This window comes from Aulonocara stuartgranti (genome assembly GCF_965226115.1).
Source record: "Aulonocara stuartgranti genome assembly, chromosome: 7".
Taxonomy (NCBI): Eukaryota; Metazoa; Chordata; class Actinopteri; order Cichliformes; family Cichlidae; genus Aulonocara; species Aulonocara stuartgranti.
This window is the reverse complement of record NC_138945.1, coordinates 55,241,048-55,263,907: the sequence shown is the minus strand read 5'-3', so window position 1 is coordinate 55,263,907 and position 22,860 is coordinate 55,241,048. Positions and strand designations below refer to the sequence as shown.

At 41.8% G+C, this 22,860-nt stretch overlaps 1 protein-coding gene across 1 annotated transcript in view; it reads right to left on the bottom strand.

The window, feature by feature from the left end:
* LOC309709474 (mucin-2-like) overlaps positions 1-9,633 on the bottom strand; it is a gene marked incomplete at its 5' end in the record, with an annotated part of 52,323 nt that extends 42,690 nt beyond the window's left edge. Inside the window, 9 exons of the mRNA XM_082538089.1 lie at positions 679-793; positions 882-1,007; positions 1,812-2,025; positions 2,132-2,262; positions 2,344-2,425; positions 3,186-3,251; positions 8,887-8,941; positions 9,064-9,316; positions 9,558-9,633. Of these exons, the coding sequence (XP_082394215.1) occupies positions 679-793; positions 882-1,007; positions 1,812-2,025; positions 2,132-2,262; positions 2,344-2,425; positions 3,186-3,251; positions 8,887-8,941; positions 9,064-9,316; positions 9,558-9,633 (1,118 nt within the window). The remainder of the gene's footprint in view (positions 1-678; positions 794-881; positions 1,008-1,811; positions 2,026-2,131; positions 2,263-2,343; positions 2,426-3,185; positions 3,252-8,886; positions 8,942-9,063; positions 9,317-9,557) is intronic.
* Positions 9,634-22,860: the final 13,227 nt, after the last annotated feature.

The window sequence follows — 22,860 nt, the reverse complement described above, 5'->3', positions numbered from 1 at the left end:
TAGCGCCAAATCACAACAAAAGTCGCCTCAAGGCGCTTCATAGATACAGAGAAAAACCCAACAATCATATGACCCCCTATGAGCAAGCACTTTGGCGACAGTGGGAAGGAAAAACTCCCTTTTAACAGGAAGAAACCTCCGGCAGAACCAGGCTCAGGGAGGGGCGGCCATCTGCTGCGACCGGTTGGGGTGAGAGAAGGAAGACAGGATAAAGACATGCTGTGGAAGAGAGACAGAGGTTAATAACAGATATGATTCAATGCAGAGAGGTCTATTAATACATAGTGAGTGAGAAAGGTGACTGGAAAGGAAAAACTCAATGCATCATGGGAATCCCCCGGCAGCCTACATCTATTGCAGCATAACTAAGGGAGGATTCAGGGTCACCTGGTCCAGCCCTAACTATATGCTTTAGAAAAAAGGAAAGTTTTAAGCCTAATCTTAAAAGTAGAGATAGTGTCTGTTTCCCGAATCCAAACTGGAAGCTGGTTCCACAGAAGAGGGGCCTGAAAACTGAAGGCTCTCCCTCCCATTCTACTTTTAAATACTCTAGGAACAACAAGTAGGCCTGCAGAGCGAGAGCGGAGCGCTCTAATAGGGTGATATGGTACTACAAGGTCATTAAGATAAGATGGGGCCTGATTATTTAAGACCTTGTATGTGAAATGTGAAACATACCAATTTTCTCCCCGCTCCTGGTAAACCTCATTGGACTTGTAGACTTTGTCATGTTTGCATGGACACTCAGAAAGAGGAATACAACTTCCCGTGGAAATATCATCAAGCACAGTTTCTAATAAAGACGTGACATGATTTTAGACCGTATATATTACTGGTACTTAAACATTTAGGCATGATGAGTACAAAGAAACAGCACCAACCAGGAGGACAGAAGCAGCCGTCTATATTGTGATCTTCACAAACTAAACTCGTGTCTGGGAATCTGCAGGTATTGATGCAAGGAGACCCATACTCATCATATACCATCGTGGGTGGACAATGTTTAGCTGCGAAGATTAGAATATATAGACAAACAGATGGGAATTACAAGAGGGACCTGTTTGTATCATGTCAGAAACGGATGGACTATATAATAACACTCAGACCAGATTTTTATTTCGCTAATCTTATCTAATCTTTTCTTCTTCTTTCTTTCATATTTATGTTCTTTCTGTTAAAAATAGAAGAAAAATAGATATGTAGGCAGATATCTTTAACAAATTATTGAAGTTAATGCACATTATACTGTACAGTGATTGCTGAATGTCAATAAAAACGAAATTAAAAAAAGAATACGTAGAATACATGGATGAGATTTATTACTATTTATTGTACCACTGAATTAATAATCTTTTTTCTTCTTAATTCACTTTACATGTAAGTAATTAATTTTAAGAAAAAGTGTCCGAACATCAAACCACATGAACAACACTGGCCAACATTACCAACAATCTTTTCAGAATCTCAGACTATGAACTGCAAGATATTTGTAGTGCATCTGACACTAATAAAGAGTGGAGTATGTCAGTGTTACTAAGGGAATACCAGATTTCTTTTAGATTATTACCAGCTAGATTTCAGTTTCCTGATGAGTTCAATCACTCTTCTGTGCATAAAATACTCAGTATTGTTACAGACACATTTCAGTCTACGTATGCGTCCTACATTGCCATTGTTAAATTTGGTAGTAAGAAAACCAATTGCTCTCAAAATGCAAGTTTAATAATTTAATTTTGCAGGGAAATGTAACTCTTTATGTCCAAGAGTCAACCTCATGAGAAAGAAATAAAAATGACAACATAAAACCTTACCACACAACTTCGGAGTCCTCCAGTTGGGAGGTTGTCCTCCAGCATGAGAGCACTGTCGAGAGAACTCAGAGAGTGTGCTGCAGACACAGGAGCCATTTAAATTGCTACAGTGACACATATCCTTCACACAAGCCTGAATGTAAGGCTCAGGGTGAATCAGAGGAATGCAGGAGCTCCAGGATTCATTTTTAAAGAGGTCTTTGCAGAAGATTTCCTTAAAGGGACAAAAAAGAGGCATTGTTAATATGTGTAAAAGGATTTATGCAAATACACATCACCACATATCTATTTTTAAAGCTAGCTGGATAAAAAAAACTCACAAACTCCTTGCATGAATCCGTCATATTCTCAGTCTTCCCTGATGTCTGTACCGCTTCAGTGAGGTCCTCACAATTAATTGGACTAGCGGTTTTCCATCCATTGCCAAACGTAATGGGGCTGATTTGTTGACCTGTATCTGATGACATTAATCGTTACATTCTAACTCTTGCATACTACCGATGAAACACATTAATATGAAATGAGTATACACCTTTATCGCGGAGGTCTGAATTGCCATTGAAATCTCCACAAAGTCCACAAATGCGATTAGCATATTCATCATCAATTTCCACCTGAAAAATGCAGAAATAGGTTTATTTATTGTTGTTCATTAAACAGTGAGATGATTGAACCACTGATTAATCAAAGGAAAAACCTTATTGTTACTTCTTGGTAAATGGTAAATGGCCTGTATTTGTATAGCGCTTTACTTAGTCCCTAAGGACCCCAAAACGCTTTACGCGTTCAGTCATCCACCCATTCACACACACATACTTCTTCTTAAAAAAAACCCAAAACAAGACCCTCCCCCCAACACACACGCACACATGCTAGCACGCACATAGGCGCGCACACACAAACAAAGTTACATTTGATACTGTCATAATGTCACCTACAGCTGGAATCTTATACTGAAAGTGATGAGATAGTGTACACCAAAGAGCATTTTATCTTACAGTCTACACAATACTTGTGGTGTTTACTCTTGCTTCACCCACATCCACTGCTTTCTTAGTACTTACAGTTGTGTTTGTACTCATTTCTCCATTCAAATATTCTGCTTATTCAGCCCTTCAGTATGCTTTTATCCCCTTTGTAGTTATTGTAAATCTACTTCCAGCACAATACAATGTAGACTTTGTGTTTCTCAAAGATCTTTTAAAAGTTACTCTGTAACCAATGCCTGGCATTTCTCAAGTGTAAAGCAATTCCGATCGACTTAAGACTTTTTGCAACAACCATCAGAAATATGGTTGTGACCTGGAAAAAAACTGTCTTGAGTTACTCTAAGTTTCAGCAGTGTTCATAAACAAATGATGTCTAAGTTATTACCATGACTGCATCATCATTGTACCACATGACAGTGATGCCAACTTGGGAGTAAAGCTTTAAGTAAAACTCAGTTCCCTTTCAGTCGATTCACTCGGTACAACACATAAGTATGGGATATCACGCCCTCGCGTGTCCTGGCTGAAGAAACCTTTATTCACGCCTTTACGGCAGATGACGTGTGATGACACGCGCAAGGCCCCGCCCGCACATATAGCCGCTGCCATCACCGTCATCCCTCAGTTCTTACGCTCTTCACCTCGCTGAGAACACCTCTGCTGAGTTGGGCTAGCTAGCTACTGCTAGTTAGCTCCGTTGTCTGCCAACTTGAACCTAGCTTAACTGCCCCTGTTGGTGTTAGCCTCCACCGCCCACTTGGTGCGTAGGCTGCCCGCGGAGCGCTATTTTCAAGTTTTTCTTGTGCAGCGTTTCGCTTTGCGTTTTGGGAATGGACTCCAAACCGAAGCGAGCAAAGCAGAAATCTTCTGTTCGCCCCTGTCCTCAGGGATGTGGTTTCTCTTTGCACGACAGCGACCAGCACGATGCCTGCCCTGTCTGCCTGGGGATCGTCCACGCTAGGAGAGCGTTGACGGAGCCCGAAGCTTGTGCGTTTTGTCGCCAGCTCCGACGCTCGACCCTGGAAAGACGGGTGACGTTTGTGGAAAGAGTGCTGGGACGCTCGGCTGTCGCACGGCATGACCCTCTTCTTTCCGAGTCTGGAGCCCCGGCTTCGTCCGAGTCCGAAGACGAAAATTTTCAGGTCGATGTCCCCGCGATTAGCTGGGCTGACCACATGGAATACGTTGACGGGTTAGCCGATGACGGACCGGAACCATGCAGGAGCGCTGACGGGCTTCAGCCTGGGTTGAAGCCCGCCAGCGCTCCCCAGGAAGACGATGACGTGCTGGACATCGGCCTGGACATCCATGGTTTGTCGGAGGATGAGCAGGAGAGCTCATTGTCGACCCAATATGCCGCCGCTGCTGCGCCGGTCGGCCACGATGACACCTCTCTTTTCTCCCTGTTTCGCGTGCCGCTGAGAAGCTGCAGGTGGACTGGCCCTCTCCTCCACCAGCTCGGAAGCCGTCGCGGTTTGCGGGTTTTTTCCTTCCACCGGAGCCCGCAACGGCCAAAAACTGCCTCCCCATGTTCCCAGACTTTCTCTGCGAGCTAACAGCGTCATGGGACAAACCTCTGTCTACCCGCGTCACTGTGCCCGGCTATGGACAGTACATGGAATTGGACGGCGCCGAGGGAGCTGGTTTAGCTAACCCACCCCCTATGGAGCCGTCTCTGGCTGCTTATCTGGCCCCGTCCCATAACCATGGTGTCGGTGGCCCCGCAACTCTGCCGTCCAAGCACTGCAGATTCTCGGCCTCGCAGCTGGAGAAGATTTATCGGGCTCAGGCCGGCACCGCTCGAGCCATGAGCTCCGTCACCATGCTCCAGACGTACCAAGCAATGTGCCTGGCGGAGCTTGGATCGCTGGTTCCGGAGGACAGCCCGCTGTCACCTCTTCTTAACGAGGTTAGAGTCACCACGGATTACACCACGTCTCGCTGTGCAGCGCTCTCCCTGGGCAGAGGGATGGCTTCGACAGTGGTGGCGCAGAGGCACCTGTGGCTGACCCTCTCCGACGTCCCTGATAGAGACAGAGCTGTGTATCTGGACGCACCAGTGTCTGCGGCTGGGTTATTCGGACATTCACTTGAAGCCATTCAGGCTAGATTCGATCTGAGGAAGAAGCAGACGGAAGCTCTGCGCGACATCATCCCCAGACGCCAGCCCCAGCCCAAGCCCACTGCTAGCTCTCACAGGCCCGCCGCTCCTCTGACAGCTGGCAAGAGACCGGCGCCCACTGCTGGAGTGGGAGGGCCGCCGGCGAGAGCACGTACTCCGGCCCGAGCTCCACGCCAGTCGGCCTGGGGCAAAGGCCCTCCCCCGGGCCCCCGACGGGACCCGACGCCCAGGAGGAAGAAGCCTCAGCCCTCCTAGCTGTGATTGCGAGTGGGGAAGGGATCCGGCAGCAGGGAGACGCTGCTCTTACCCCTCTGTTGCCGCACAAGAGGTGCCGCTTAAGTTCTGTTCAGGTTGTCAGCCCCAGAAGGCGCTGCACTTCCCTATCGCGGTCTCCCAAGCACATAACCCCTGCACACGGTTCAGATGTGTTGAATGTTCAAGCGACCACATCGAGTGTTCCCGCTGTTTTTCATTGTTATGCCCCGGAAAAGGTGCACCCAACAAAATGTATAAATGTACATGTTCCCATGTTGCAATCAATAAAGAGTGTTGTTTACTCTCAAACAATCTCAAATGCTCAACCTGCAGGCGAAATGAGCCAGGTCAGGCAGGGGATGCAGTCCCCTGCAGACACACTGGGGGGCGACGGCGCCCCGCCGTCAGTGCTGCAGGCCAGCCGGCTGGCTGCTCACTTCCCTCAGTGGCGCGCTTGCGCCCCCTCTCCGTGGGTGCTGCAAACCGTTGCCATGGGTTACCGGTTGCAGTTCCGGGTCAAGCCGCCTCGTTTCCAAAGAGTCGTGAACACGATTGTCAACCCCGAGGCAGCCTTGGTACTCAGAGAGGAAATACAGGCGCTATTACAGAAGAGAGCAATACGGGTGGTCCCCGCTTCGGAGACGGACAAAGGTTGGTACAGCCGTTATTTTGTCATTCCGAAGAAAGGGGGAGGGCTTCGTCCCATCCTCGACCTGCGAGTCTTGAACACGTACCTGCGAACGTACAGGTTCAAGATGCTAACACTCAGACAGCTCCTGAGTGCAGTCGGCCCGGGAGATTGGTTTGCGACAATCGATCTAACAGATGCTTATTTTCATGTCGCTATACACCCGAAACACAGGCAGTTTCTGAGGTTTGCATTCGAGGGCGTAGCCTACGAATACCTAGTGCTGCCGTTCGGGCTGTCGCTCGCTCCCCGCACCTTTACGAAATGTGCCGAGGCAGCGCTAGCACCCCTCAGGAAGAGGGGCATCCGCATCTTGGCCTACCTGGACGACTGGGCTCTCGTGGCTTGCTCCAGAGAACAGGCGGAGACGCAGCTGTCGCGGGTTCTGTCACACATTCAGACACTGGGGTTCTCTGTGAACTTTCAGAAGAGCTCGCTAATCCCAGGTCAACAGATCGCTTTTCTCGGTCTGGAAATATGCTCTCTTTCCAGCCGCGCACGGTTGTCAGAGCACAGAGTGGCCGCGTTTCATCGCTGCCTCGCTCAATTTCAGCTGGGACGCAGACTGCGTTTCCAGACGATATTGCGCTTGTTGGGCATGATGGCATCTATGATCGCCGTAGTGCCGCTTGGGCTGTTGAAAATGAGAGCGTTTCAACGCTGGACTCTCTCTCACCGTTTGTGTGCTTCGCGTCACCTCCGGAGGAGGCTGCCGGTAACTGCGTCTTGCATGCTAGCTCTCCGTCCTTGGAGGGAGCCCGGGCTACTGCACCAGGGCTCTCGGATTGGGAGGGTGTTGTTTCGCAAGGTGGTGTCCACAGATGCTTCCCTAAGTGGGTGGGGAGCGCTGTGCGAGGGTGCGTCAGTGAGAGGGATCTGGTCCGCGGCTCAGCGCCAGCTGCACATCAACCACTTAGAGCTGTTAGCAGTGTTCTTAGCTCTAAAGCGTTTCCGTCCAGTCCTGCAGGGCCAGCATGTCTTAGTCAGGACGGACAATTCAACAGTGGTGTCTTATATAAACAGGCAGGGAGGAACACGCTCTCTTCCCCTGTTGCAGCTGTCTCGCTCTCTGCTGTTATGGTGCAGTGTTCATTTTCTGACTCTAAGAGCCACCCATGTCCCGGGCCACCTGAACCTGGGGCCGGACCTTCTCTCCAGGGGGGGGTCCTCTGGTGAGAGAATGGAGGTTACACCCTTCAATAGTGGCTCAGATTTGGGATCTATTTGGCGAGGCGCAAATAGATCTTTTTGCTTCCAGGGTGAATGCTCACTGCCCCCTGTACTTCTCCATAATCGACCACGATGCACCCTTGGGCTTGGACGCGCTAGCGCACCAATGGCCAGATGTGCTCCTGTATGCATTTCCCCCAGTGGAAATGATATCTCCAATTCTGGAGAGGGTGCGTCGGCATTCCCTCTCTCTGATCCTGGTGGCCCCTTGGTGGCCCGCGAAGTCGTGGTATGCAGAAATAATCAGCCTGCTTGCAGCAAGTCCTTGGCAGCTTCCTCTCCGCAGGGATCTCCTCTCTCAGGCGGGGGGGGAAGTGTTTCATCCGCGCCCGGATCTGTGGCACCTTCATGCTTACCTGCTGAGAGGTTAAACTTGGTTGCTAAGGGTCTGCCACCTAGTGTGGTAGCGACGATTCAGAGCGCCAGGGCCTCGTCTACTAGAGGCTTGTACGCTTACAAATGGCGAGCCTTCGAGCGATGGTGCCAGGACCGCCACACTCTCCCATTTCAGTGCTCTATTGTGGATGTTTTGACATTCCTGCAGGAGCTGTTGGATAAAGGCCTTTCGTTTTCGACGATCAAGGTTTATTTAGCGGCTATATCTGCTTGTCATATCGGTTTTGACAGGGTGACACCAGGTGCGCATCCCCTCGCCGTGCGTTTTCTGAAAGGGGTTCGCCGGCTGAGGCCCGTGCTTAAGTCCAGTGTCCCGGCTTGGGACTTGTCTTTGGTGCTGGAGGCCCTTTGTGGCCCTCCGTTTGAACCCGTTGAGTCGGTAGATATGAAACTTCTTTCGTATAAGACCGCATTACTTCTCGCTTTGGCCTCGGCGAAGCGAGTGGGGGACCTTCATGCGCTGTCTGTGCATCCGGCCTGCACACAGTTTTCTCCTGATGGCCGCAAGGTCGTATTGCGTCCGAATGCCGCCTATCTTCCCAAGGTCATGCCTGCATCTTATAGTTCAATGGAGTTTGAGTTGCTGAGCTTTTGCTCCCCTCCTTTTGAATCTGAGGAGCAGAGGAGGGTGCATTCTCTTTGTCCGGTGCGTGCGCTACGCACCTACATGGAGCGCACTCGGGATGTGCGTTTGTGTGACCAGTTGTTTGTCTGCTTCGCTAATCCGAATAGAGGTAGAGCTCTGTCCAGACAGAGGCTGTCCCACTGGATTGTAGAAGCTATCTCGCTGGCATACAGCACCGGAGGTTTTGCGTTGCCCCACGGGGTGGGAGCTCATTCCACCAGGGGGATCGCGACCTCATGGGCTCTTTTGGAGGGGTGCCTGTGGCTGATATTTGTGCAGCGGCTAATTGGGCGTCGCCGCACACTTTTGTGCGGTTTTATCGGTTGGACGTTACGGCCCCTTCGGTGGCTCATGCTGTCCTTTCTGCTGGGTCTACCACTCACTAAGGATGTGGTGGTCCCGTTCCGGTTCGGTGGCTGCTCTGCGGGGCGTGTATATAGGTCCCATACTTATGTGTTGTACCGAGTGAATCGACTGAAAGGGAACGATTAGTTATGTCTATAACTTCTGTTCCCTGAAGGAGAGGAACGAGGTACAACACAGGGTGGCCCCACTGAGCAGTTGGCTCGGTGAAGAGCGGCTATCGAACTGAGGGATGACGGTGATGGCAGCGGCTATATGTGCGGGCGGGGCCTTGCGCGTGTCATCACACGTCATCTGCCGTAAAGGCGTGAATAAAGGTTTCTTCAGCCAGGACACGCGAGGGTGTGATATCCCATACTTATGTGTTGTACCTCGTTCCTCTCCTTCAGGGAACAGAAGTTATAGACATAACTAATCGTTTTTTCCAACCGTACCCCGGCCTGGAAGTATGGAAGTTGAATACTTGGGAGAAAAACAAAAACAATATGACACAAAGTATAGTACAGTTGTTTTCATTTCAAATTTTGAGGACCAAAAGAAATGTTGTTTGACTTGGCATTGTTTTGTTTTGTTTTGCTTTTTACCTCTGCTCATCCAGAGTGACCAAATCCTTGCTGATGTTGTATAAATAACTATTAATTTTCACAACCACAAAACGTATTGTAGCGTTTCCAGGATTCTCCTTCCTCTTTATGTCCATTGAGAACGTCTGGGAATTCTGAGACTCATCGCACGTTTTGACCAGCTTGTACTCACACATACCGGGAAACTGGTACACATCACCATCAAACGTCTTGAAGTGCTCACGGCCCCATGTGCTACATGTTCTCTTGTAAACTGGGAAGCCAAAAAAAAAAGAAAGAAGACATTTACCAAAATTTATTTCCATGCCCATAAATAAACACAACAGAAAATTACAGTTACTGGTCTATCTTATTACAGACACTTTTCCAGTGTCCTGACCTTTGCATAAAGCTATAACAATTAACCGTTAATGAACATTAAAAGATTCCTGTACATTATGCACATTACACGAATATCTGTACAAGCAGTTGCACCCTTATGAATCTGATCTTACCCAACTCGGCTTGGATATCAATAACAATGGAAACAGAACAAGCAAGGAAACACAACCACACAACTTTCCACTTCATTGTCGCCGCTGTGTGCTCGCAGTTAAAAAGGAAGCTGACAGTGAGACAGTGGCCAGTGGCCCTTTATATAGAGATTGCTAATTTGTTTTGCTCCAACCCTCTATGAGCACTTAAATAGTTTTTTTCCTGATGGGGAAAACATGGTTAGACTCATTTGCTATTGTCTGAGCAAACATGCAGTGGTATGAGGCCTTTCCAGAGAATTTGGCTGCTTTCATGTATGATAATATATCTGTTTACACTGTGTCCATCATCTTTATGCTTTCTTTCCAACAGCGAAGGCAACGGCCATTAACTGCTTGACACGGTGTGTTCTTTTGGACAATTAGGCATGTGGTGGCAATTCTGTGACGTTTATTTTTTAAACAATATATTGCAGTCTTTGTTTGTAGTCTTTTATAATCCTATCCCCCATGAAGGAATACTCTCTACTTTTCTGAAGTATTTGGCTTCTCATTTTTAAGGTGATGAAGGTGAATTATACTAGCTTTATACTATCTAGGAGTTAGACAAGATTAGCTTTTACCTTTTTAAATTCGACTGGCTAAATCAAGAAAGAGCAGCAACACAATTCAACTTGTACACAAAGTAAAGTCTACTGGAGCTCACAATGCAAATTATTATGTGACATCTAAGCAGTTGTTTCCTTCAAGCTGCAACTCTACATCCCATCTTGGGCTTCCCCTACTTCCTACTTTAACATTTATATATTTATATTAAGAGGACTGATTCATGACCACCAATCAGAGCAGACATTCTGATGTGATTTGGGTCATTATAGAATATCCATGGAAGGCATAAACCAAGACAAATGTCGTCTTGATGCATTCTTAATCTGGACGCTACGTCCAGATGAACAGAATCAACTTTTGGAAACAAGACAATGTCTAGCCCAAATCTGGATCCAAACACCCTTTCTGGTATTTTATACTAAAACTGCCTAAATTTCTGGAAGTGCTCTAAAGAAAGGCACTATTTCTATTGGATTGACTCTAAATTTGTCTAGATGTGGCACATCAATTTAAAGAATTAATATTTTACAGCCAGAATATAGGCTTACATGGCTAAACTTATTTGTATTAAAAAGAAGTTGTACTTCATCACCTGACACATTTTGCATTAAACAATAATAATAACACTCAGTAACAGTAACAGTAAAGTGCCAGTAACAGTTACTGAAAAGGTCACAATTACTTTTTGACACTGGTGATTAAAGAATTACATTTCTTTCATAAATACAATTATAAATTAAAATGTGAATTTTGTGTTTATTCAGGTTGCAATTGCTTTAGGTTAGGTTTTTGTAAGGTTTTATAGTTGTGTCCAACGAGTCTGAGCACTGTAACATTCAATAACAGCTGATAATTCTATAACCATTAGTTAATCAGTGTGTTTACTGGACTATCAGCTATATCAAAGTAAACACTGGATGTATTCACAGTCATTACCATACAATACATTACTATTACAATAAACACTAATAAATACAGCAATATTATAAAGGTTTAGCACTATCGGACAATTTATTTTAGTTTTCATAGTGTTTCTCCTATTTAGAAGCAATGTATTCATCTTATAACATGCAGTGTATTTAGAGCATAAGTGACTCAAATGTTGTGCTCAGGTATCTGCCTTAGGGAGGTAATCTGTGTGTGCACTATGCTTGGTCACTACACGTGGAATACTTTGAAGACAACTTGCAACTGGACCCATTGGATAGAAGCCATTAGAGCTCATTGGTATATCAACATGAATAGGGTTCTTCAAAGAGGAATGTTCTGACAAGTGAGATGCTGAAGTCTTGTGATTCAGAGCGACCTAGCTAAAATCAGAAAACAGAAAACTGGAGAGTAATGTTTTTTGGAGATGAAGACCTACCAGAATGAAAACAGGAGTGGAAATCGAGGCATAGTATGTCTCCCTCTGTAAATTAAGAACCCCCCCAACAGCCCAGGTAGTGATCATCTTAAGTGCTAAAGCATCACAACCTATTATCTATTCAACATAATTGCCCATAGGTGCGAATGATTGTCTGTCCTCTGTATTAGCCCTCTCTGGATACCTGTCCAGAGTGTACCCCACCTCTCACCCTATGGTAGCTAGGATCGGCTAAAGTACCCCCACAACCCTGAATTGAAGAAGTGGAAGAGGATGAATGGATGATTAGCATGTGTGGCCACCCCTGATTGTACATGTTTTATGCTATGGTATATACATGCATATTCACACTGTTTTTTTAGTGAGATTCATTGTGAATCATCAACACCGGTGTGGCCTGTGATGATGCATTAAATGTCTATGGGGGGAAAAAACTGCAACAATTTAGCAAGAATTTAAACTGTGATTTCAAAGTGTTTGCATTTCCTCTCATCACCATCAAGTTTAATTACACATTGGCAGCCTAACACTAAATACACGTTCTAACTTGTGTAAGCACACACCATCGCTAGAAAGTACAGGACTGGGACTAAATGAATAAACAAGTCTTCATCTATACAATACTGGTTAAAAGTTTTAGAAGTTATTAAGTTAAGTTATTTATTTCAGTTAAATTATTTGAATCAGTTCACTGCAAAAGTAGTTTGAATCAAATGAATAGCTTGAAATGGTACAAAGGTAATTGGTAAACTGCCAGAGATTTAAAAAAGGTGGGTTATCCAAAACTGAAAAATAATGAACATTGCAGAATTGTACAAAAGGCCTTTTTCAGGAAACACAAAATGGGTTCCCTGAAAAAAATTCTTTTTTAGAGCTGTTCTGCATCAATAGAGGTTGATCAAGCCTTGAAAGCTGGTGTTACTAATTTCTACAAGTGTTTCAACTTTTCTGCATTACTTACAACCCCCTGTGTCTTTATGAAAGCAGTGTTGGAACCCACTGTGGTACCATCCCCTCGTCAGCATCGGTTCAACAGTATTGTACTGCAGAAAGTAGTGTGTTGGTCCAAAAAAGGGTGAGAAAAAGGCAATAAACAATGGAAGAGAGACAGACCACCATAACACTTAAAAATGTAGGTCTTTCCTATGGAGGAAATACAAAGAAAGTCATGGTGTCCGTGAGTACAATTTCCTGCACCATCAAAATGCAGTCAGAAACTGGGGCAAACTCTGACAGAAAGAGGTCTGGCAGACCCAAAGCCACAACTGAGTCAAAGGACAAGTTTCTGAGCATTAACAGCTTCCGTGATTGGCAGCTCACAGGACAACAGCTTCAAGCACAGCTTAATAGTGGTCGAAGTAAGCAAGTCTCAGATTTGACAGGACAAGTTGCAGTAAGATAGCCATTGCTAATATATCAGAATAAGACAAAGAAGCTATGGGCCATGAAACACCACCATTGTACAACTGAAGACTAAAAGAAAGTATTATGGACTGATGAATCAAAATCTGAAATCTTCGGTTCATCACGCAGGATCCTTGTACGCCGTCGAGTAAGCAAAAGGATGGTTCCACAGTGTGTGGCATCAACTGTCAAACCTGGAGGAGGAAGTATGATGGTCTGGGGCTGTTTTGCTGGATCCAGGGCTGGGCCCTATTTCAGGAAGCCGGTTTAGTGCAAATTTTGAGTAAGTATACCCTGAGTTAACGAAAACTCTGGGTTTTCGGTTTCACAAAGCGAGTTTAGATTAATCCTGAGTGAGTTACTATGACGACACACTCCGTGAAGCTAACCTGCCCCCTAGCAGGTTTACTTCAACTAACCCTGACTTTCTCCGCCTCTTTGTCGGAAACCTGACTGTAGGAAGTGTCAGACATGGCGTGCTCCTTCCTTGAAGAGCCAGTAGATGTTGAAGCCCAAATTCTCCGCAGAGCTCTCCGCCGGGAGAGAGTGATTAGAGCGCGTTCGGACATTTTATCATTTCCTGATGATTTCCTGTGTGAACGTTACCGTTTTTCAGCACAATCTATAATTTATTTGAATAACATCCTCAGGCCTAATATTGCTCATGTGACACATCGCGGACATTCTCTCAGTTCTGTACATATTATTAGTGTGAATGCTTGAAAAGCATTCACAGTATTGTTATTCGAATCTTTATTATTAGTGTGAATGCTTGAAAAGCATTCACAGTATTGTTATTCGAATCTTTATTATTATTATTCTATTTTATTAGTGTGAATGCTTGAAAAGCATTCACAGTATTGTTATTCTAATCTTTATTATTATTATTAGTGTGAATGCTTGAAAAGCATTCACAGTATTGTTATTCGAATCTTTATTAGTGTGAATGCTTGAAAAGCATTCACAGTATTGTTATTCGAATCTTTATTATTATTATTATTATATTTTATCTATTCCGTACGTTTTTTGTAATCCTACTCCTTCAAAACCGTTCAACTTAGAAAAACCATTCAAACATCGTTAGATTCCTATTATTTTTGACATGACTGCTTCTATTTTTCTCATTTTTAACATTTATATTTTTAATTTTATTCAACTTTATTCAACAAAAATTTCCCATGTATTTCAATGGGGAGACCCTTCAAATTCTCATTCAACTTACTCATTTTTAAACTCTTACTACTTCAACATACGTTCACATAGCGCCACCATTTAAACTTTAAAACGAAGACAAGACATTCAACTATTCAACTTGTATTTATCTTTTCAATATCTATTATACTTTTTCTTCAGTTCCAGTTTAAGTTTCATGATGTTTTTTCACCCGTTTCAGAGTTTATAATGGGTGTGTATGGGACGGAATGTTGGGGCTAGAGTGAGGCAGCTCAACTGCTAGAGTGAGAGGAGCAAAAAAATTAATCTTAAAATCTTTTTTAAAACTGCTGCTGTGTCCACAGCGTTTGCTCTACAGGTATGATTTTACCCTCAAAACGTAGCCATGGCTGTCCTCTTTCATCCAATGTGTTTACTATTGTACTAGGTGTTATGGTTCTTTCATAAATGTCACCAATGCACAGCCTCCTCCCTCCAACTCTTCCATAGACTCTAATGTTAAAATGGCTCAGAAGGTTGGTTTGAAAATCAGAAGAGCATGGTGTCTTTCCACTGTCACCACGTCCATATAATAAGCTCCACAGGCATGAAAACTGAGAATTAGGTAGACTAGACATTGCTGTCGCTCACAGTGAAAGAATTTTGTCAATACGACTTTTACTTTTCATTTGGGAGCGATTTGTTTCGGCCTGACTTTTCTGTTCATTTTAAGCAGCAAAAGTGAGGTGCATGTCTGTGTGCGTGTGTATGGAGCCATTGGGTGCGGTCACTATAGCAACCAGGCTCACACCTGCCTGCTTAACGAGCTCTGCCTGCCACTGTACCAAGATTCATCTTAAGCACTTCTCTTTCAACTGCTGCTGTGTCCACAGTGTTACAGCCATCATTTTACCCTCAAATTGTCGCCATTATTGTTCTCTTTCCAACACCGTATCTTTCAAAGCTCAGGCATTTAAACTTTTTAAACTGTGTGGATCAAAGTGGAGGGATCACATTTGAGTCATTCAGTGATTCAAAGAATATGACCTTTTAATATTCATTCAGATGTTTTCTGACTCTAAATGTTCTTTTCTCATTTCTTAGGGTTTTCTAATTTACATTTAAAACATTTTCAGTTTTTTTCCAACTCCTTCTTCTGTGTAACCTTCAGCTTTTAGCAGTTCAGCACCTTTGTTTTCAGGTTAAATTCGGGTTTTTTTTGTTTGTTTTTTTTAATCTCATTCAATATTTTTAACTCAAAATTCAGCAATTAATTCATTTCAGTGCATACATTCAGATTCAAGCATTCACACTGCAGTTTCTTCAGAAAATGCACTTTCTAGTTAGTGTGAATGCTTGAAAAGCATTCACAGTATTGTTATTCTAATCTTTATTATTATTATTATTATATTTTATTTTTCCGTACGTTTTTTGTAAGCCTACTCCTTCAAAACCGTTCAACTTAGAAAAACCATTCAAACACCGTTAGATTCCTATTCTTTTGGACAACACTGCTTCTATTTTTCATATTTTTAACATTTATATTTTTAATTTTATTCAACTTTATTCAACAAAAATTTATAATGTATTTCAATGGGGAGACCCTTCAAATCCTCATTCAACTTACTCATTTTTAAACTCTTACTACTTCCACATACATTGACATAGAGCCACCATTCAAACTTTAAAACGAAGACAAGACATTCAACTATTCAACTTGTATTTATCTTTTCAATATCTATTATACTTTTTCTTCAGTTCCAGTTTAAGTTTCATGATGTTTTTTCACCCGTTTCAGAGTTTATAATGGGTGTGTATGGGACGGAATGTTGGGGCTAGAGTGAGGCAGCTTAACTGCTAGAGTGAGAGGAGCAAAAAAATTAATCTTAAAATCTTTTTTAAAACTGCTGCTGTGTCCGCAGCGTTTGCTCTACAGGTATGATTTTACCCTCAAAACGTAGCCATGGCTGTCCTCTTTCATCCAATGTGTTTACTATTGTACTAGGTGTTATGGTTCTTTCATAAATGTCACCAATGCACAGCCTCCTCCCTCCAACTCTTCCATAGACTCTAATGTTAAAATGGCTCAGAAGGTTCGTTTGAAAATCAGAAGAGCATGGTGTCTTTCCACTGTCACCACGTCCATATAATAAGCTCCACAGGCATGAAAACTGAGAATTAGGTAGACTAGACATTGCTGTCGCTCACGGTGAAAGAATTTTGTCAATACGACTTTTACTTTTCATTTGGGAGCGATTTGTTTCGGCCTGACTTTTCTGTTCATTTTAAGCAGCAAAAGTGAGGCGCATGTCTGTGTACGTGTGTATGGAGCCATTGGGTGCGGTCACTATAGCAACCAGGCTCACACCTGCCTGCTTAACGAGCTCTGCCTGCCACTGTACCAAGATCCATCTTAAGCACTTCTCTTTCAACTGCTGCTGTGTCCACAGTGTTACAGCCATCATTTTACCCTCAAATTGTCGCCATTATTGTTCTCTTTCCCACACCGTATCTTTCAAAGCTCAGGCATTTAAACTTTTTAAACTGTGTGGATCAAAGTGGAGGGATCACATTTGAGTCATTCAGTGATTCAAAGAATATGACCTTTTAATATTCATTCAGATGTTTTCTGACTCTAAATGTTCTTTTCTCATTTCTTAGGGTTTTCTAATTTACATTTAAAACATTTTCAGTTTTTTTCCAACTCCTTCTTCTGTGTAACCTTCAGCTTTTAGCAGTTCAGCACTTTTGTTTTCAGGTTAAATTCGGGTTTTTTTTTTTTGTTTTTTTTAATCTCATTCAAAATTTTTAACTTAAATTCAGTAATTATTTCATTTCAATGCATACATTCAGATTCAAGCATTCACACTGCAGTTTCTTCAGAAAATGCACTTTCTAGTTAGTGTGAATGCTTGAAAAGCATTCACAGTATTGTTATTCGAATCTTTATTATTATTATTATTATTATATTTTATCTATTCCGTACGTTTTTTGTAATCCTACCCCTTCAAAACCGTTCAACTTAGAAAAACCATTCAAACACCGTTAGATTCCTATTCTTTTGGACAACACTGCTTCTATTTTTCATATTTTTAACATTTATATTTTTAATTTTATTCAACTTTATTCAACAAAAATTTATAATGTATTTCAATGGGGAGACCCTTCAAATCCTCATTCAACTTACTCATTTTTAAACTCTTACTACTTCCACATACATTGACATAGAGCCACCATTCAAACTTTAAAACGAAGACAAGACATTCAACTATTCAACTTGTATTTATCTTTTCAATATCTATTATACTTTTTCTTCAGTTCCAGTTTAAGTTTCATGATGTTTTTTCACCCGTTTCAGAGTTTATAATGGGTGTGTATGGGACGGAATGTTGGGGCTAGAGTGAGACAGCTCAACTGCTAGAGTGAGAGGAGCAAAAAAATTAATCTTAAAATCTTTTTTAAAACTGCTGCTGTGTCCACAGCGTTTGCTCTACAGCCACCATTTTACCCTCAAAACGTAGCCATCGCTGTCCTCTTTCATCCAATGTGTTTACTATTGTCCTAGGTGTTATGGTTCTTTCATAAATGTCACCAATGCACAGCCTCCTCCCTCCAACTCTTCCATAGACTCTAATGTTAAAATGGCTCAGAAGGTTCGTTTGAAAATCAGAAGAGCATGGTGTCTTTCCACTGTCACCACGTCCATATAATAAACTCCACAGGCATGAAAACTGAGAATTCAGTAGACTAGACATTGCTGTCGCTCACGGTGAAAGAATTTCGTCAATACGACTTGTACTTTTCATATGGGAACGATTTGTTTGGGCCTGACTTTTCTGTTCATTTTAAGCAGCAAAAGTGAGGTGCATGTCTGTGTCCGTGTGTATGGAGCCATTGGGTGCGGTCACTATAGCAACCAGGCTCACACCTGCCTGCTTAACGAGCTCTCTCTCTCACTCTGCCAAGATTCATCTTAAACACTTCTCTTTCAACTGCTGCTGTCTCCACAGTGTTACAGCCATCATTTTACCCTCAAAACGTCGCCATCGTTGTTCTCTTTCCAACATCTTGTCTTTCAAAGCTCAGACTTTTAAACTTTTTAAACTGTGTGGATCCAAGTGGAGGGATCACATTTTAGTCATTCAGTGATTCAAAGAATATGACCTTTTAATATTCTTTCAGATGTTTTCTGACTCTAAATGTTCTTTTCTCATTTCTTAGGTTTTTCTAATTTACAATTAAAACATTTTCAGCTTTTTTCCAACTTCTTCTTCTGTGTAACCTTCAGCTTTTAGCAGTTCAGCACTTTTGTTTTCAGGTTAAATTCGGGGTTTTTTTTAATCTCATTCAAAATTTTTAACTTAAATTCAGTAATTATTTCATTTCAATGCATACATTCAGATTCAAGCATTCACACTGCAGTTTCTTCAGAAAATGCACTTTCTAGTTATTATTAGTGTGAATGCTTGAAAAGCATTCACAGTATTGTTATTCGAATCTTTATTATTATTATTATTATTATATTTTATCTATTCCGTACGTTTTTTGTAATCCTATAACTTCAAAACCGTTCAACTTAGAAAAACCATTCAAACACCGTTAGATTCCTATTCTTTTGGACAACACTGCTTCTATTTTTCATATTTTTAACATTTATATTTTTAATTTTATTCAACTTTATTCAACAAAAATTTATAATGTATTTCAATGGGGAGACCCTTCAAATCCTCATTCAACTTACTCATTTTTAAACTCTTACTACTTCAACATACGTTGACATAGAGCCACCATTCAAACTTTAAAACGAAGACAAGACATTCAACTATTCAACTTGTATTTATCTTTTCAATATCTATTATACTTTTTCTTCAGTTCCAGTTTAAGTTTCATGATGTTTTTTCACCCGTTTCAGAGTTTATAATGGGTGTGTATGGGACGGAATGTTGGGGCTAGAGTGAGGCAGCTCAACTGCTAGAGTGAGAGGAGCAAAAAAATTAATCTTAAAATATTTTTTAAAACTGCTGCTGTGTCCACAGCGTTTGCTCTACAGGTATGATTTTACCCTCAAAACGTAGCCATGGCTGTCCTCTTTCATCCAATGTGTTTACTATTGTCCTAGGTGTTACGGTTCTTTCATAAATGTCACCAATGCACAGCCTCCTCCCTCCAACTCTTCCATAGACTCTAATGTTAAAATGGCTCAGAAGGTTCGTTTGAAAATCAGAAGAGCATGGTGTCTTTACACTGTCACCACGTCCATATAATAAACTCCACAGGCATGAAAACTGAGAATTAGGTAGACTAGACATTGCTGTCGCTCACAGTGAAAGAATTTTGTCAATACGACTTTTACTTTTCATTTGGGAACGATTTGTTTCGGCCTGACTTTTCTGTTCATTTTAAGCAGCAAAAGTGAGGCGCATGTCTGTGTCCGTGTGTATGGAGCCATTGGGTGCGGTCACTATAGCAACCAGGCTCACACCTGCCTGCTTAACGAGCTCTCTCTGCCACTCTGCCAAAATTAATCTTAAACACTTCTCTTTCAACTGCTGCTGTATCCACAGTGTTAAAGCCATCATTTTACCCTCAAAACGTCGCCATCGTTGTTCTTTTTCCAACATCTTGTCTTTCAAAGCTCAGAGATGTAAACTTTTTAAACTGTGTGGGTCCAAGTGGAGGGATCACATTTTAGTCATTCAGTGATTCAAAGAATATGACCTTTTAATATTCTTTCAGATGTTTTCTGACTCTAAATGTTCTTTTCTCATTTCTTAGGGTTTTCTAATTTACATTTAAAACATTTTCAGTTTTTTTCCAACTCCTTCTTCTGTGTAACCTTCAGCTTTTAGCAGTTCAGCACCTTTGTTTTCAGGTTAAATTCGTTTTTTGTTTTTTTTGTTTTTTAATCTCATTCAATATTTTTAACTCAAAATTCAGCAATTAATTCATTTCAGTGCATACATTCAGATTCAAGCATTCACACTGCAGTTTCTTCAGAAAATGCACTTTCTAGTTATTATTATATTTTATCTATTCCGTACGTTTTTTGTAATCCTACTCCTTCAAAACCGTTCAACTTAGAAAAACCATTCAAACACCGTTAGATTCCTATTCTTTTGGACAACACTGCTTCTATTTTTCATATTTTTAACATTTATATTTTTAATTTTATTCAACTTTATTCAACAAAAATTTCCCAAAATTTCCCATGTATTTCAATGGGGAGACCCTTCAAATTCTCATTCAACTTATTCATTTTTAAACTCTTACTACTTCCACATACATTGACATAGAGCCACCATTCAAACTTTAAAACGAAGACAAGACATTCAACTATTCAACTTGTATTTATCTTTTCAATATCTATTATACTTTTTCTTCAGTTCCAGTTTAAGTTTCATGATGTTTTTTCACCCGTTTCAGAGTTTATAATGGGTGTGTATGGGACGGAATGTTGGGGCTAGAGTGAGGCAGCTCAACTGCTAGAGTGAGAGGAGCAAAAAAATTAATCTTAAAATCTTTTTTAAAACTGCTGCTGTGTCCACAGCGTTTGCTCTACAGGTATGATTTTACCCTCAAAACGTAGCCATGGCTGTCCTCTTTCATCCAATGTGTTTACTATTGTCCTAGGTGTTACGGTTCTTTCATAAATGTCACCAATGCACAGCCTCCTCCTTCCAACTCTTCCATAGACTCTAATGTTAAAATGGCTCAGAAGGTTCGTTTGAAAATCAGAAGAGCATGGTGTCTTTCCACTGTCACCACGTCCATATAATAAACTCCACAGGCATGAAAACTGAGAATTAGGTAGACTAGACATTGCTGTCGCTCACGGTGAAAGAATTTTGTCAATACGACTTTTACTTTTCATTTGGGAGCGATTTGTTTCGGCCTGACTTTTCTGTTCATTTTAAGCAGCAAAAGTGAGGTGCATGTCTGTGTGCGTGTGTATGGAGCCATTGGGTGCGGTCACTATAGCAACCAGGCTCACACCTGCCTGCTTAACGAGCTCTGCCTGCCACTCTGCCAAGATTCATCTTAAACACTTCTCTTTCAACTGCTGCTGTGTCCACAGTGTTAAAGCCATCATTTTACCCTCAAAACGTCGCCATCGTTGTTCTTTTTCCAACATCTTGTCTTTCAAAGCTCAGAGATGTCAACTTTTTAAACTGTGTGGGTCCAAGTGGAGGGATCACATTTTAGTCATTCAGTGATTCAAAGAATATGACTTTTTAATATTCTTTCAGATGTTTTCTGACTCTAAATGTTCTTTTCTCATTTCTTAGGTTTTTCTAATTTACAATTAAAACATTTTCAGCTTTTTTCCAACTTCTTCTTCTGTGTAACCTTCAGCTTTTAGCAGTTCAGCACTTTTGTTTTCAGGTTAAATTCGGGTTTTTTTTTTATCTCATTCAAGATTTTTAACTTAAATTCAGTAATTAATTCATTTCAGTGCATACATTCAGATTCAAGCATTCACACTGCAGTTTCTTCAGAAAATGCACTTTCTAGTATTTTATTATTTTTCCGTACGTTTTTTGAAAGCCTACTCCTTCAAAACCGTTCAACTTAGAAAAACCATTCAAACATCGTTAGATTCCTATTATTTTGGACAACATTGCTTCTATTTTTCTCATTTTTAACATTTATATTTTTAATTTTATTCAACTTTATTCAACAAAAATTTCCCATGTATTTCAATGGGGAGACCCTTCAAATTCTCATTCAACTTATTCATTTTTAAACTCTTACTACTTCCACATACATTGACATAGAGCCACCATTCAAACTTTAAAACGAAGACAAGACATTCAACTATTCAACTTGTATTTATCTTTTCAATATCTATTATACTTTTTCTTCAGTTCCAGTTTAAGTTTCATGATGTTTTTTCACCCGTTTCAGAGTTTATAATGGGTGTGTATGGGACGGAATGTTGGGGCTAGAGTGAGACAGCTCAACTGCTAGAGTGAGAGGAGCAAAAAAATTAATCTTAAAATCTTTTTTAAAACTGCTGCTGTGTCCGCAGCGTTTGCTCTACAGGTATGATTTTACCCTCAAAACGTAGCCATGGCTGTCCTCTTTCATCCAATGTGTTTACTATTGTACTAGGTGTTATGGTTCTTTCATAAATGTCACCAATGCACAGCCTCCTCCCTCCAACTCTTCCATAGACTCTAATGTTAAAATGGCTCAGAAGGTTCGTTTGAAAATCAGAAGAGCATGGTGTCTTTCCACTGTCACCACGTCCATATAATAAGCTCCACAGGCATGAAAACTGAGAATTAGGTAGACTAGACATTGCTGTCGCTCACGGTGAAAGAATTTTGTCAATACGACTTTTACTTTTCATTTGGGAGCGATTTGTTTCGGCCTGACTTTTCTGTTCATTTTAAGCAGCAAAAGTGAGGTGCATGTCTGTGTCCGTGTGTATGGAGCCATTGGGTGCGGTCACTATAGCGACCAGGCTCACACCTGCCTGCTTAACGAGCTCTGCCTGCCACTGTGCCAAGATTCATCTTAAGCACTTCTCTTTCAACTGCTGCTGTGTCCACAGTGTTACAGCCATCATTTTACCCTCAAATTGTCGCCATTATTGTTCTCTTTCCAACACCGTATCTTTCAAAGCTCAGGCATTTAAACTTTTTAAACTGTGTGGATCAAAGTGGAGGGATCACATTTGAGTCATTCAGTGATTCAAAGAATATGACCTTTTAATATTCATTCAGATGTTTTCTGACTCTAAATGTTCTTTTCTCATTTCTTAGGGTTTTCTAATTTACATTTAAAACA